The 14,824-nt window shown below is 41.5% G+C and overlaps 1 protein-coding gene across 1 annotated transcript in view; it reads right to left on the bottom strand.

Moving 5' to 3' along the window:
- VIT (vitrin) overlaps positions 1–14,384 on the bottom strand; it is a 34,431-nt gene extending 20,047 nt beyond the window's left edge. The window contains exons 1-4 of the mRNA XM_053382794.1: positions 14,118–14,384; positions 2,813–2,877; positions 2,191–2,253; positions 1,371–1,527 (exon numbers count right to left, since the gene is read on the bottom strand). Of these exons, the coding sequence (XP_053238769.1) occupies positions 1,371–1,527; positions 2,191–2,253; positions 2,813–2,846 (254 nt within the window). The 5' untranslated portion in view covers positions 2,847–2,877; positions 14,118–14,384. The remainder of the gene's footprint in view (positions 1–1,370; positions 1,528–2,190; positions 2,254–2,812; positions 2,878–14,117) is intronic.
- Between the last annotated feature and the right edge of the window lie 440 nt (positions 14,385–14,824).

Genomic DNA, 14,824 nt, shown 5'->3' with positions numbered 1-14,824 from the left:
CAGACTCCCCTCAGAACTGGACTTGTTCTAACCCAACAGATAGTTGTTGTGTGTGTGTGCTTTTGTGCTTTCTGGTGCTCATTAACTCCACAGTGCAGCGCTAAAGCCATTTGGCAAGCTACTTTATAATTACAGGACTAAGGATAATTCTTAGGTGGAATATACCTAGTCTAAACCTCTGATGTGAATCACTTCCACGTGCTTAATCTACCCTGATGAGCAAAAAAAAAGATTTCAGAGTTTCCAAATTAAGATCAACGAGTTCTACCCACAGCACATACCGACCAACCAAGGCCCAAACATGGAATCCATCACTGTGGTTCCATTGTTTGACTGGCTCCTGTGATGTTTGCCAATGCACCTCCTTCCACCAACAGTAGTTTACATGGGGCTGCTTCTGAAGGCAGTTTAGAAACTTCAGCTGGTGCAGAATCCAGAAGGTTGCTCACAGCAGCAAGACAGTTTGAATATATTACAACAATCCTGGCCTGCCTGCACTAGTAGCCAGTTAGCTTCCAGGCTCAATTCAAAGTGCTGGATTTGACCTATACAATACCTCAAGGACCGCCCTGCCCCCCCCATATGAACAGAGCCACAACCTGCAATCTTCACCTGAGGCCGTTCTATGTAAGGCTCCTCCATGAAGTCCAGAGGGTGACAACACAAAAATCACCCTTTTCTGGAGTGGCTTCCCTCTTCTGGAATGCTCCCCCCAGGGATGTTCACCTGGTGCCTTCGTTACATATCTTTAGGCATCAAGCAAAAATATTTTCCTATAACTAGACAATCTATGGCCTTTTAAATGTGTTTATTGGAACAGGGTTTGATTTTGTTTATTCATTTGGATTGTGTTGATATTTTGTAATTTTATGTTGTGAACTGCTCGGGATACAGGGCGGTATACAAATGTAAATAATAATAATAGTAATAGTTTTGCATTTAAACTTTTCCCGTTTTACAGAAATTCCTCTTAAAGTAACAAATAAGATAAATTGATGAAAGGTAAAACTAAAGCTAAAGTTTGTCTGAAGGAGAAGCAAGACGTTCATGCCAGTGTTCAACCTAAAGGTATGCACACCTTTTGTGAGAAAGCCAAGTTCATCCTACTGCTGTGAGCTCTCTACAGAGTGCTTGCTGTTACCCCGAAAAGGTTGTTAGCCCAAAGTAAATGTGCAACAGTATATACCTGGTTAGCTATCAAGTGCAGCAAAGTTAAAGGGAGAGAAGGGATTATTATTTTAAGCGACTGTGGAGCTACTAAGCTTGTAGAATAATTCGTTCACACCTTGTGAGTTTCTACCACTGAAGCAACAATCATATTTCCCTGTGGTTCTGTGTGCTGTCTTAGATTGAAGGGCAGCCCTGCTGACCTGTGAATAGCAGCGCCACATATACTGGAAAAAGAAGCATAGATATCGGTGCCGTAGACACGATATTTGACATCCTGGCACCCAGAGGGACACTTAGCGATAAATTCAGGGTTGATGATCTTTGCAGCTTTGATGTCACAGTCGATCTGAGGAACATCTGTAAGGCACAAATGGAATGTTATTTTTAATATTGGTGCTCTTGGTAGCATTGAAACCATGCAATTAACACAGAAGTGTTATGTCAGCAGCTGCTTGTTCATATACACTTAATGCCATTTTTGTTTTTAGTACTCAAGTGGTGTACATTTTTAGGCAAAGAAGAGTAAGTCATTGAGAGCCAGTGTGGTGTAGTGGTTAAGAGCGGTAGACTCGTAATCTGGTGAACTGGGTTCATGTCTCTGCTCCTCCACATGCAGCGCTGGGTGACCTTGGGCTAGTCACACTTCTTTGAAGTCTCTCAGCCCCATTCACCTCACAGAGTGTTGTGGGGGAGGAAGGGAAAGGAGAATGTTAGCCGCTTTGAAACTCCTTCGGGTGGTGATAAAGCGGGATATAAAATCCAAACGCTGCTGCTTCTTCTTCTAAGTCAGGATTCTGGACTAGATGGCCCTTTGTCCTGATCAAGCAGCACTTTTCTTACGTATTTAAAGCTGTGTGATACAACCCCAGTTTTGGTATCTTGCTTTAAGCGGAAGAGATCTGGTATGCCCCCAAGATGTGCAGTGAATACCACACATGAAGCCTCTCCCTATTCTCACACAGGGTTGAGGTTGAAAGCTCCCATCTTCCATCAGTCAGGTGCATTGCTTTTTTCACTTACATAGTTTGGACTTTTTCTTCTTCGTGGCTTCTTTGGTGGCATAGATACAAGTCAGCAACAGAGCTGAAACAGAGCAAGTCGGACAATGTGAGGGAAGCAGACATTTGCAGCATCAGTTTGCATGACATTGAATGTTTTATGGAATGTACAGTGCAATCCTATGCATGTGTACTCAGAGATTAGCTTCCCTTAGTTCCATGCTGCTTACTCCCAGGTTGTGTGCTTATAACGGGTAGCCAACATGATGTCCTCCAGAAATCCTTGAACCCCAACTTCCATCAGTCCTAGGCACTGCAGCCAAAATTCAAGGGTGATAGGAGTTGCAGTCCCATCATTCCAATAACCCTGGTGTATAGGACTGCAGCCTCTTATTGTTTATACTGGTTTTAAAATTCTCCAAATAAAACATCAGTACTGTTACAATCTACCTTTGTTGCTCCAAACCTTGTATATCAATTATCTTAGATTTTAAACCCTTTCAGAGAGAGTGGCTCATCTGTCTTTTCTGATGGAATTGGTGTAACCCAACCTGAATCTGTGGGATAGGGTGGGCTATATATAAGCAAGCAAACAAAGCAGAGATTGTAAAATATGAAAGTATGCCCCTTACTTGGCTACTTACCAAATATTGTTGCAATTGTTGTTCTTGACTTCATGATGAGAGTCTTGGAATTTTAATCAGGTTCACTGTAAAGTAAAAATAAAATATCAAATACTTCCTCACTTAGTTTAAAAATCTCATTTTCTTACCATTCATCTGTGGTTTGGTTTATTATTGTTTGAGTAGATTAAGGTTATCTTTCTTGAAGTCCTTTCAGAATACCCTAGTTCCTTCCAATGTTTGCTTATTTATTTTTAAAACTGACACATTTATCAGAGGGATGTGGTTTTTTAAATTATTTTTCATTGAATGGATACTATACATGCTTTTTTAAAAAACATGTTTTCTTTTTGTTGGATTTAAAGACTAAATAATAATAGTAGCAGCAGCAGCATCAACATTCTAAGGTTGAAGTCAGTGGTGAATGCTTTTTGGAAGGACATAGGTGTGGGAGAAACAAAACCAGTCTGTAATTCTATCTAGAGAATCATACAACCATTCCAAAACCTTGTGTAGATAAATCCTGGGACCCAACAAAAGGCTTTTTTACCTCCTTACTTGCTTCATGTTGCTTCTATCACACCAGAGTATCAGTATTGGCACCCAAACAGCAGCCATACCTCGTAGAAGAGAGGCTTTTGTGGAGATTTTGACTTATTGTAGTGGATTTGGGGCACTCTGAAGATGTGTGACAGGACAGGAGTTCTGATTCATAGCATTGATGACCCACAAGCCCACTTGGCTGAAACTGCCTTAAAACCTGGAAAGGTTGTCACTTTGAACACACTGATCACACAATCAGATATCTCTTTGAAAAGAGATTTTATTTTTAAAGCAACCGTCTTTTCCTTCTTTTGAAGAATAATATTGGGAAAGTTTTAACATTTAAAAGAAAATAGATGTTTTGAAACCACACCTAAGCCACAGAATGTCTTCCTTTTAAATTATGTTATTGATAGTCTGACTTTTAGAATGCCCTTTGAAGGAGCTGGAAGATTAAAGAGCTTCTACCAGTGGATTGTTTAATCTCACAAGCAGTTTGACCATGGCTAATCTTATGTTTTTAAATGGAAGTGCTGGTTTTCAGTATTTGATTTCCACCTGTGGATTACATGTGCAAACAGAAATTCTTTATGGGCATGATGTGATTATCTAGGGCAATGTAAGCGGTTTACTGTCACTAATCTTCAGGAGTAAGTTTGCCCAGTCTTTTCTACATATGCAGATGTTTTCCTTCTCTCTCTCTCTCTCTCTCTCTCTCTCTCTCTCTCGGTAAAAAAGCTGCTTCAGTAATAGCATAATAAACAGTAGGGGACTATGGTCATTTTAAAAATAGTTGGAGGAAGTGGCTTATTGGAACACTCTCAGCTTTGCATGCAGGACTGGAAGTTAAATATAGTTTTATATGGGATTCAGAGAATTCCTAGTATGGGAATAGGTGAATGAGAGGTAGATTGACATATGTATTGATTACACAACTTCCACATTGTAGTTTGCCAGGCGCTTGATAATTCCTGTTTTTGCAGTCCCAAGAGGTTTGCCAAGCATGAATGATTGGCTGCAGTCGGTTTAGAGGGTCACAAGATGTGATATTGGAGCCTTTATACCTGTGTGGGTCTTATATGGCTTAGGCAGAACAAAATGTGCAAACATTTAAGATGAGCAGTTTCCTTTAGTTGGAACTATACTAAATGGTGCTGAAACAGTACAATAAAGGAAAAGCCCATCAAGACAGAGGAGGTTTGTTTAACACTAGAACAAGACAAAAGTCCCTCTGATTCCAAAGAGGAAAATTAGGCAATTATGGCTTGCAAACTATACAGCCTGCCCGTCCGAGCATCTTTCTAGGAAAGACAAATGGTTAAATGATTAGGGCGGCCATTGAATCTATGGCATGGGGGCATTTACCAGTGGTGTTGTGACAATGGACCTCTTTGCTGGTGCAAGGAAATAAGTCACTCTTTTGGATCCCATTTCTCAGTGCTGTGGCTTACATGGCCAGACCGTTGGGCATAATCTCATATGACACCTTAGAGACTCAATGGTTGATTTGGCATGCGTTTTTGTAGGCTCAGAGAGCCAAGAAATTATCAGGATTGTTGATTCAGTTACAGCTTGGCCAGAGAAGGTGGCTTAGTGTGTCAAATTTCATAGCCTATAAAACTGGAATGGCAAAAGAAAATACACCATTCAAGCAAGGTGTGAGTTTTCTGCTGAACTTTCAGTTGCAAGGTTTGAAAGTGTGCAGCTGCTGAATAATTAGTTGGTCCATTAAAAAGGTATACATTTGCCCGCTGTATAGATCCCATTTTGGGGGACCTGCATGGCTATAAACAACTCGATCGCCTTCCTCTTAGAAGTTTGTCCTACGTATCTGCTTCCAAGGTAGAGAAAAGCAGTTGCCAGACGTAGTTTTGTATCTGTGAATATAAGCAGAGCTCGTCCTATTAAAGAAGAAAAGACGGGAACAAAGTAGAACACACACGTATCACTAGTAAATATTAAACATTAGTATAGCAAGCTTGCATTTTGCAAGCAAGGATTGCATGCTGCTGGCTACTACTTGGAGGTGTTCCCTCAATTCAAGTTGTAGGGTTGTAGTGCTTCCTGCTTTAGCCAGTACTGCCCTCTATCTTAAGGGCTGTCAGAAGTCAGTCTTCTATTTGAAGGCATCCTCTGTTTCAGGCGTAGTCAGTGTGGTCCCTCCAGATGTTGTGGACTACAATTCCCGTAAGTTGCACCAAGCATGACCAATAGCCAGGGATGATGGAGCTATAGCCAAAAATACCTGGAAGGCATGAAGTTGGCTACCCTTAGATGAAACCTTTGCATGGCTATTGCTTGTGTGGTTGGTCTGTCCTTTGCCTTACCACACTGTTGAGGACTGCTAAATGACACCAGGATTCCATCCTTAATCATGGTGCACTGACTGAAGCTGAATCGGCTCCAGCCTGGGCTGCACATGAAAAGAGCCCTTGTTAAAGCACTGCCATGAAAGTGTCACAAACACTCATTCAGAGTGTCAGCTGTTTTCAAGCGTTGCCCTGAGCATGGGCTCTGCTATAGGATTTCATAGGAACACCTGACACTGAACTTATGGCTCCACATAGCAAAGTTCTAAATGGCGGAAATGTGAAATCTCCTTAGGATGATTAACTCCTCCTCCAGCCCCTGCAGGCATTCAGCTTCCATCCCAACTGGCCGACACCTGTGGAATGTTTATACTTTTATTCAGGCATCATTCACACACCTCCATTCATTATACACATCATAGGAACTTGCATGCTTCCAATAATTCTCGCCTAGGTAGTCAGGAGGGGAAGTGTACATTAATTCGAAGCAGTTAAGTAACTAGTCTGCCATGCGTTCAGAATGCAAAATCCACGAGGTTTTATTATTTGATTTGGGGGGGGGGCGTAATTTTTCTTTGAACCTGCAAACTACCGCACTACTCCTTTTCATTTGCATATAAAATATTTTAAGGTTGCTCTTGCAACTACCCTGTGTGGTATGATTCCCATTTTACAAATGGGGAACTGAGGCAGAGGGAGAATAATTGGCCTTGGGTCACTCTGCTTCCCCCAAGTATTCTAGGAATGAGAGACTGTGAGAACAGTGCTTAGAATACATGACTAGAGAGGTACACAACTACAGGTCCCAGAGTTTCATGGGAGAAGGAAGAATGATTAAACCAGTTAAAGAGCTGTCCAGGCCACAGTTCTGGGTTCTACATTCTAAGGACATTGACCAGCTGAAGAGGGAGGGGTGATTGGGATGGTAAAAGGATCTGGAAGTCACATCCTATGAGGAATGATTGAAGGAGTTGGGTATGTTTAGCCTTGGGAAAGAAAAGCTTAAGGGTAGCTGATGGCTGTCTTCAAATAACTGAAGGGCTGGAGCAGACTCACTCTCTGTTGTTCCAAAGAGCAGGACTAATGGGTGGAAATTGCAGGGATGAAGCTTTCAACTGATTGTATCCGTTCTATGATTCTAAGTGTATGATACAGACATATCCAATGGATCCATTGCAAATGTATTGCTTTAACTTGAGGGCAACTCTAGCCCTACTCAGGGGTTTCTCTGCTCACAGGATGAGGGGGACTTCCCAGTAGTTCTGCCACTTCTCCACATCCTAGTCCACAGTCCCACCACTGTCCAGGAAAATGCCTGTATTGGGGACCCTGTTGTATTATCCATTGTGATTTAGAACCATACACAATTTGGGCTCTACATTGCACAGGAAAACACTCCAAATGCATTGTATTCCCCACTGCAGACCTGTTTGCCCTCCAGTTCGCAGAGGGTGGTAAGGCAAGGTGGTGGAAGTACAACAGAAGGGGTGGATCTCACTAACCAGCCCCACTCTTCTGTCATGGGATTCTCGCCATGCAAGGGGAACACCTGTCTCGGGCTTCCGTTTCCATTGGCTGAAATCTAAAATGTCACATTTCTAACTGTTTTCGCTCAAAAGGCAGTATAGAAAGGCACCAAATACAGAAATGAATGTATAGTTATTAGATTTATCTCTGGCCATGAAAGAAAGCGAAGTCTTGTACTTGCATTGTACTTTTTTGCAACCTAGGAACGATTTTGCAGTGCCAGCTTTCCCCTGAAGGTACATATTTAGTCTATGGGAGCAAAGAATTCACGTCTAAGACTTTTTGCTCCTTGGAAAAAAAGAAAACACCCCAGGGTTGATTTTATGAATTTTTCTTACATGTCCGCACAGAGCTTGACATCCTTCTGAAGAGAAGGGCTTAAGAGCAGAATTTCATACAACTCTGTGTTGTTTATACAGTCTCCCCTCGGTAGAGCTAATCATACACTATAATTGTCTCTAACTGGCTGAAGCAAAATGATCTCTGTCTGGGTTCACCTGTTTTGTGCTAAACAGATTTATTAATAGAGCATCTTCCATGAACCAGGATGATGTGATATTTGCTCATACTTGTTGCATATGCATCCAGTTAGGTGGATGAACATGAAGCTAGGGAGGCTCCCATCTAGGATGTGCCTCAGGCTTTATGGGGCCCTAAGAAGCAGCTGGTAGTGAGGGGAGAAGCTGAACAGAGGCCGGGAACAACAAGCTGCTCTTCAGAAATGGCTCTGGACCAGCAGCTATGTCCAGATAACACAGAATGGTGGGATGGTACAAGCGCCTATGTATTGGTGTGAAAAAAATAGGAAAGGAAATCCTCTTCCTCAGTGCTATTTTTCTAGAAAAAGAGTGCTGGATCTCATCCTGAGGACCTCCCTGGTTCAGTTCCAGCCGGGGAAAAAATGCCCTGCTCCTCCTCATCTCCTGTACCACTTCCATCTGTTTTCCTTCTCTTTTGTTCTGGAAATGTCTGGCAGCCATTTTGGAAACATCCTCGCTGCTGATTCATAGAATGGCACTGTCGTTCAGTCAGCTGTGGCCACATGAAACTCTGGGACCTGTAGTTGTGTACCTCTCTAGTCATGTATTCTAAGCACTGTTCCCATAGTCTCCCATTCCTAGAAAACTTGGGGGAAGCAGAGTGAGTGGATGTACTGTGTGACCCAAGGCCAATTATTCTCTCTCTGCCTCAGTTCCCCTAAACATTTTTTAGAAAAAAAGCACTGGGCTTAATAAACCACTCGAGGAATTGCAGCTCTGTGAAGGAAATAAAGGCCTCCTAACAATTCTCAGCACTCTACCAGACTACAGATCCCAGGGTTCTTTGTGGGAAACCATGCACAGAGTTGTACTATAAGGATACTTGAACAATGAACAGCATTGGCAGGAATCAAGTCAAACAGGTTCTTTCTCTGGTCCCTTAAAACTCCTAGATAATTTATCACTGCAAACATGGGTGCAAACTAATAATTAGGATGGCAAGGTAGAAATGGGAATTACCATGGAGCCAGGAATGGATCTTTCTAAAAATTACAAGCAACTACATTAACCATTTATATGGATGTATATAAAGCCAGGATGTATAACTAGTCCAGTTAATGATTTGAAACAGGCTATCATTAAAAATGTATGAATAAATGTGGCTTTATGCCATAATCAAGATCTTGAACTCCCTGCCCTCTACATTCACACCTTTGGTTAGTTAATTTTTACTGTAATGTTTTTGATGGCCTTTAAGGATCTGCCTAAAACAAAAAGCAGGCTTTTGAACATTTAGCTGTACTTCCATTTTTTCAGAACTTTTTAGAAATCACAGCTTGTGGTATGACATTGACTTGGAATGGGCTCTTAAGCTGATGTAGGGGTGCAAGTCATGGTTGTTGCTGATTCCCAGAGATTTTGGTCACCTGTCATATTCCTTTACATCAGAGTGCAAAGGACTGAGCCATCTCAGTTAAATAACAGTTTGCTGACTATAGATCCATGATGTCACAGGGTGTGACGCAGGAAGCCTGAGCCAATCAGGAGGTGCTGAAAAAAAGAATCCACAGGCTAGAATCAGGGCTGCCCCTGCCAAGTGAGGTGGGTGCCTCAGGCAACAGGTGCTGGGGGGCAGGCAAGAGAGTGGTGGTGTTCAGTTAGATGACAGAGCTGTGGGTGCCATGTGGCTTCCTTGCTACCACCCCAAGCTAGCCTGCTGCCGCCCTCAATGGGTGCTTTGCCACTGTGTCAGACTGGTGGTTTTCTGTACTTTATCACAGCAAAATGTTATGGATTGACCCTCAGGAGATGTCAACTATTTTGTAAAAAGCTAAGTGAATACTGAATAGTCTATAAACTGGGGCATTGGCAGATAGGGTATCAGTTTCTGATGTTTCTGTTTAAAAAGTCAGGCATACTTTTATATATTTGGCCCCTCTCTCTCTCCCCCTACCCCCCGGCACACCACCAATCAGATTTTATGACAGCTTTCTAGCCTCCAGAAATAACATCACCTTCCCCTCTGCTTGGCATTTCTTCTAGCTGGCATGTGTGGGTGTGGGTGTCCATGTTAAGCAAGAATTATATTCTTAATTTTTGTATATCATAAATGAGCACACAGGTGCTCTGGGAAATGGAAGAGCTCATGCTATCAATTGTATAACATGAGTGTGAGAACTCGGTGTTTACTAAATCCTCATCAAACAAAGCAGCAGACCCCCCTCTCCTGTCCACTGCCCTGGTAACGATACACAGCTCTCTCCATGTTGGTGGGATAATAACTGACCACCTACACAGATGCCTGCTACACACTAGCTGGAATGTGGTCAGCTCAGCTGGTAACTGGCCAAACTGAAAAACTCAGCTCAGCAGCAGTTTTCACAACCATCCACCTGTGAAAAGGTTATGCCTCTCGCATTGAGAACTGTATCCCAGAAAACAAACAGCACATTCCAGCTATAGGAAGCATCAGGAAAGGGGTGGCAGGTGCTAGATATACATTGATTCCTGCAAAAACATCACATGATGAATGGGAAAGTTTCTTTGCCCATATATTTTTTACCAAAAATATAAAGCATCTAGATGTATGATATTAATAGCTCATTAGACTAACTGGATGCCAAATCAGACGAGTGGAATGCCTACGCTTGGCGTTGCCAGTAACAATAAGTGAGCCTAATCTCCCAGCTATTGCTCCCACAAGTACCACATTTTTTCCAGTGGAATTTGTGTGGGAACAGCATATGTTGGATTGTGCCCAATATATTCAGCATTGTGCAAAAAAGACTCCTCGGTGGAAGTGTTAACAATCAGTGAAAATCTTGGGTTGTATTTATACCAAGGTGTGAACATGTCCTTTGAGGTTTCCAAAAAGTGCAGCATAGCTTACTTTTTGCAGGTTTGAAAATAACATTTAAGAAGCATTAAACATACAAAAAATAACCTTGAGGTTATATGGCAATTGCAGCCTAGGGAGCAAGAAGGGCAGTTCTAAGGTCTTCGTTTTAATAGCTTGTCTTGTGAATCTGCCACACTGTGAGGAAGGTTAATCTAAGAGAGACTAACTGGCCGAGAGTCACCCAGCAAGTTTCATGGCTGGGTGGGTGGGGGGTTGAGCCCTACTCTCCCAGTCCTTGTGCAACACTACTACACAACTATAGCTCTCAATAGTTATTGGTATCAGAAGTAAGGTATAGAAACAATCTGATAAATTGGATTAGTAAGTAATAGGTTCTGAATGCAACTGCAAACCATACATGGCATATTATTTTAAAAAATTCCATACCTGCCAATGTTTTGTTTGCAAGCATAATTGAACTGATTTTCAAGAGAAGGCATACCATGTGTCCTGGTGTCAACGTTGCATTGATATGTTTATATAGAAGACATATGATGCACAGTTGAATGCAACATGGAGCATAAAAGCAGTCAAGAAACGTTAGAAACACATGATTTGAACTGGGTAACACTTCCATCATCTGAAAATGATATAGGCTTAATTTAAGATGGAGCTCATTGCTGCTGTGCTTATCCTTATAGCTTGTCTTTATGTGAAGAAATGATGGACAAATGTGTAGCTTTGAGTAACCACAAGCCCTTACACAACTGAGATTAGGGTTGAATGTGGAAAGCTGTTTGCCTGAATTTCCCTTCCAAATGGCGAGGAGCATTCTATCACACCTCTCTTTCCAATCAGGTAAAATTCTCCTGATTGCTTGGCAAGGAGATGCAAGTGCTGGCACAAGTGCATTGTGTTAGATTACCCACATGCTAACTGTTTGCATTTATCCCAGGGCTCTCTGGAGGGAGGATACTCTCAGAGACTTAGTGCTATGTTGACTACATCCCCAAGGCAGATTCCATATGCATCTACCATTGGCACCCCCAACCCAGTCTCCCCAGCAGCCATTAGCATGAGACAATTCAAGACGCTAGTCTATCCCCTCCAGGACCAAAGTTATTATTACATGTATATGATAAGTTTTAGATATTAAAAATGTATACTGTGTAATTTGGTAAAAAAATCTCAAGGCAGATTACATAAGAACAATAAAATACAGTTAGCAACAGTCAATAAAGCCCTAAAAACCAGATTTTTTAAAAAAGCAAATAAAACTGAGCAATGTACTGAACCAAAAAAAGAGAGGTTAATTAAGTAATTAAATTAAAGAAGTTTAATGGAGTATTTTTAATGGAGTATTTTTAAAAAGTACTTTTATAGCCCAACTTGGCTTTTAAAGCACTGGCAGGTATGTCCAGAACCTGGCAAAACTGAAATTTGAAGCAGTTTTTACCTGGCCCACATCTCTTTGCAGACATTTCCAAGAGTTTGTAGCAAAATTTTGTACTTTTGCCTGGTAAAAAAATCTAAACCACCCTTCCCCAACCTGGACCCTTCTGTGATGGACCATCGGAAGAACCAGAACAATTTTCCCATCTTCTTTGGTGAGGCTGTCACCAATATAATGAAGAAAGAGCAGCCAATGAGAGGGTAGGTTTCCCAGTCCCCACCTTCTAGCATGAAGGGACCTTCAAAAGGAAAGTTACTTTAATCCTAGTGAAATTGCTTTACATCTACTTAGTACAAAAGAAATTGATCCACTTCAAGCCATTGATGAATGCAACTGGTGGCAAACTTTCCAAACACCAACAGCAACGTTAAAGCGTTGCAATAATTGTCCAGGTGAAAGAGGAAAGTAGGGAGATAATCCCTCACTTCTCCAATAACTCTGAATAAGCTCAGCGATAGTAGCTACTGACTGAAATGTTCGGTTTGGGCAGAGTTTCGATAAGCAGCAATGTGGTCCTCCCTCTGGCTGCTTCAAGCTGGCCAAACTCCTCATAGAGGGTTGGTGTTTTACTCTGCCACATCAGCCATGACCCAATCTCAGCAGCACTTGCAAATGGCACAATCCCTACACAACTCTTCCCCTGCCCCATTTTTGACACTGTGTCCTCCCAACCCTCATTTCAGCCCATCATCAGGGTCACATTAAATCATCTTGATAGTGATGTTTCCTCCATTTGTTTCCTTTTATGCATTTTTAAAATAAAAAAAATAAGACGTCTAAATGCATTTCCCTTTTTCTCCCAGAACCCTCACCTCTGCCAAGCAATTTGTCAGATCACATTAAAATGAAATGAGAAACAAGTCTGTTCAGAGTCTGGTAGCAATCCGCATTCGGAAAACAGCCCTGTGTTATGATGTTGTCTTTTGGGCAATTTCAGTAATAAAACTATCTGTATTTCCTTTCACCTAATTACGCACACACAAACACACCCCGCCCGCCACCACACACACCAATAAGGATTGCGGGAACTCACTCTTTGTTTGATATACAAACACACTTTCTTTAAAAAAAAATGTTTGTATCCAGGGCATGGTGAAATGGAAGCTGGCTGATTCTGTTTGCTGTAAAATCCCTTTTGAAAATCTTGTGACATTGACTGAATTCCTTTTGGGGCAGTTTGACAAGCTAATGAATGATGGGATTTTAGCTGCTTTCTGATTTGCCAGTCTCTGAAGGATCTGTTTTGTTTTCTAATTAATGAAAGGCAGAAAGAAGGATAACTACCCAAGAACCCATCCCCAAAGTGTGATTTCTTTATCAATCCAAAAGTACTAGAATTACAAAAAAAAAACAACAACCCCAACTTTTTTTTAAAAAAACCACAAAAACCTTTCTTTCTCTGAATTTTCGCTTGGGGTGATCAGTACATGTTGCTACTGGCCTGACACAAATCACATTGCAGAGACTTATCAAGAATCCAATCTCCCTGGGAGAAGGTGAGCTGCTGTGACAGGCTTGATAATGCTATTCCTCTTTAAAGTCTTACTAGCATAGCAGCCATTCAACACAAAAGGATATTGGGGGCGGGGCGGGGAGCACAGGGGTGAAAGGAGAGGCAGAGAGATGATTCCAGTGCCTCACACACACACACACATTGCATTATCAACCCTCTTTTTCCACATAAATTTATATAGCAACCAGTGAGACAATTGGAACCCCCAGCAAGGAGAAAAATATATCAGTGCCCCAAGTTAGCTCAATATTTGTGCAATTGTAAACTAGCGGTGCTAGTTATTAAATACGGAAAGAAAGAAAGAAAAAGGAGAGGAATCCTACTTGAGAAAATGAATATAGTTCTTAAAGCACTAAACAAATTACAGACACCTTACTTGGCTGTAAAAGTACTTAAATGATGGATTTATCAAAGCTTTGTAGACATTGTGTGCGTCTGTATGTGTATGTATGTGTGCATGCACTTTGTGGGCATATCAATAATGCATAGAAATGATGGTATTTGCATCACAATTTCATTTTAAAGACACTTCTTACCCTCAGGGCATCCCCCTAACATGCAAAGCATTGAATTATCCAAAATATAGAATTATGTGCTTGCTCTCTCTCCCTTCCAAAATTAGATCTATAAATGAATCATACATAGGGAAACAATCAGTATTACCTTGCCGGAGGTGTGTGAATTTTTAAAGAGAAAACTCCTTGTCTCCAACCAGTATGCCTGGGTTATTTTTTTCCAAGATATTCTGCAGCACAAACTTCAGACAATAATATTCTAAAGAATAAGAAATGAGCAAGAAAATAAATCCAGGGCACCTTTTTCCTTTCTCATCAAATATTCCCGTCAAGCTCCCAGTAGTTTGAAAGACACAGTAAACTCTCTCTCTCTCTCCACAAACACAGAGCTCCTTAGACTGATGTAGTTGCTGAATTAGGCGGTGCTCTTTTAAATTTCTTCTCCCTCCCACTTCCCCCCTCCTTTTCCTCTTGTGGGGATTTTTATATTGTGGAAACTAAATTGGCATGTGCTGTTTTATTCAGAGTGTCAAACCTTGAGGAAAAGTAAAACTCGCTTGTCTCTATTTTGGTTCTACTCAGGGTGCGTGCGTCCGTGTGTACGTTTATTTTACCACTCCTGAAATCGATACTATGCAACCTCTTTGGTAGGAGAGGGATTAACAAACAGAATACTGATTAGAATCTAATCATCTTTAGCTCACTTGGTAGCACATGAGACTCTTAATCTCAGGGTTGTGGGTTTGAGCCCCACGTCGGGCAAAAAATTCCTGCATTGCAGAGAATTGGTTCCTTCCAACTCTACAATTCTGAGTCTATGAAATCATAAACAAACAGAGCATGCACACAAGAAAA

Source organism: Podarcis raffonei, chromosome 3 (assembly GCF_027172205.1).
Source record: "Podarcis raffonei isolate rPodRaf1 chromosome 3, rPodRaf1.pri, whole genome shotgun sequence".
Classification (NCBI taxonomy): domain Eukaryota; kingdom Metazoa; phylum Chordata; class Lepidosauria; order Squamata; family Lacertidae; genus Podarcis; species Podarcis raffonei.
Note: the sequence above shows the minus strand (reverse complement) of the source record. Positions and strands in the feature narration are given on the sequence as shown.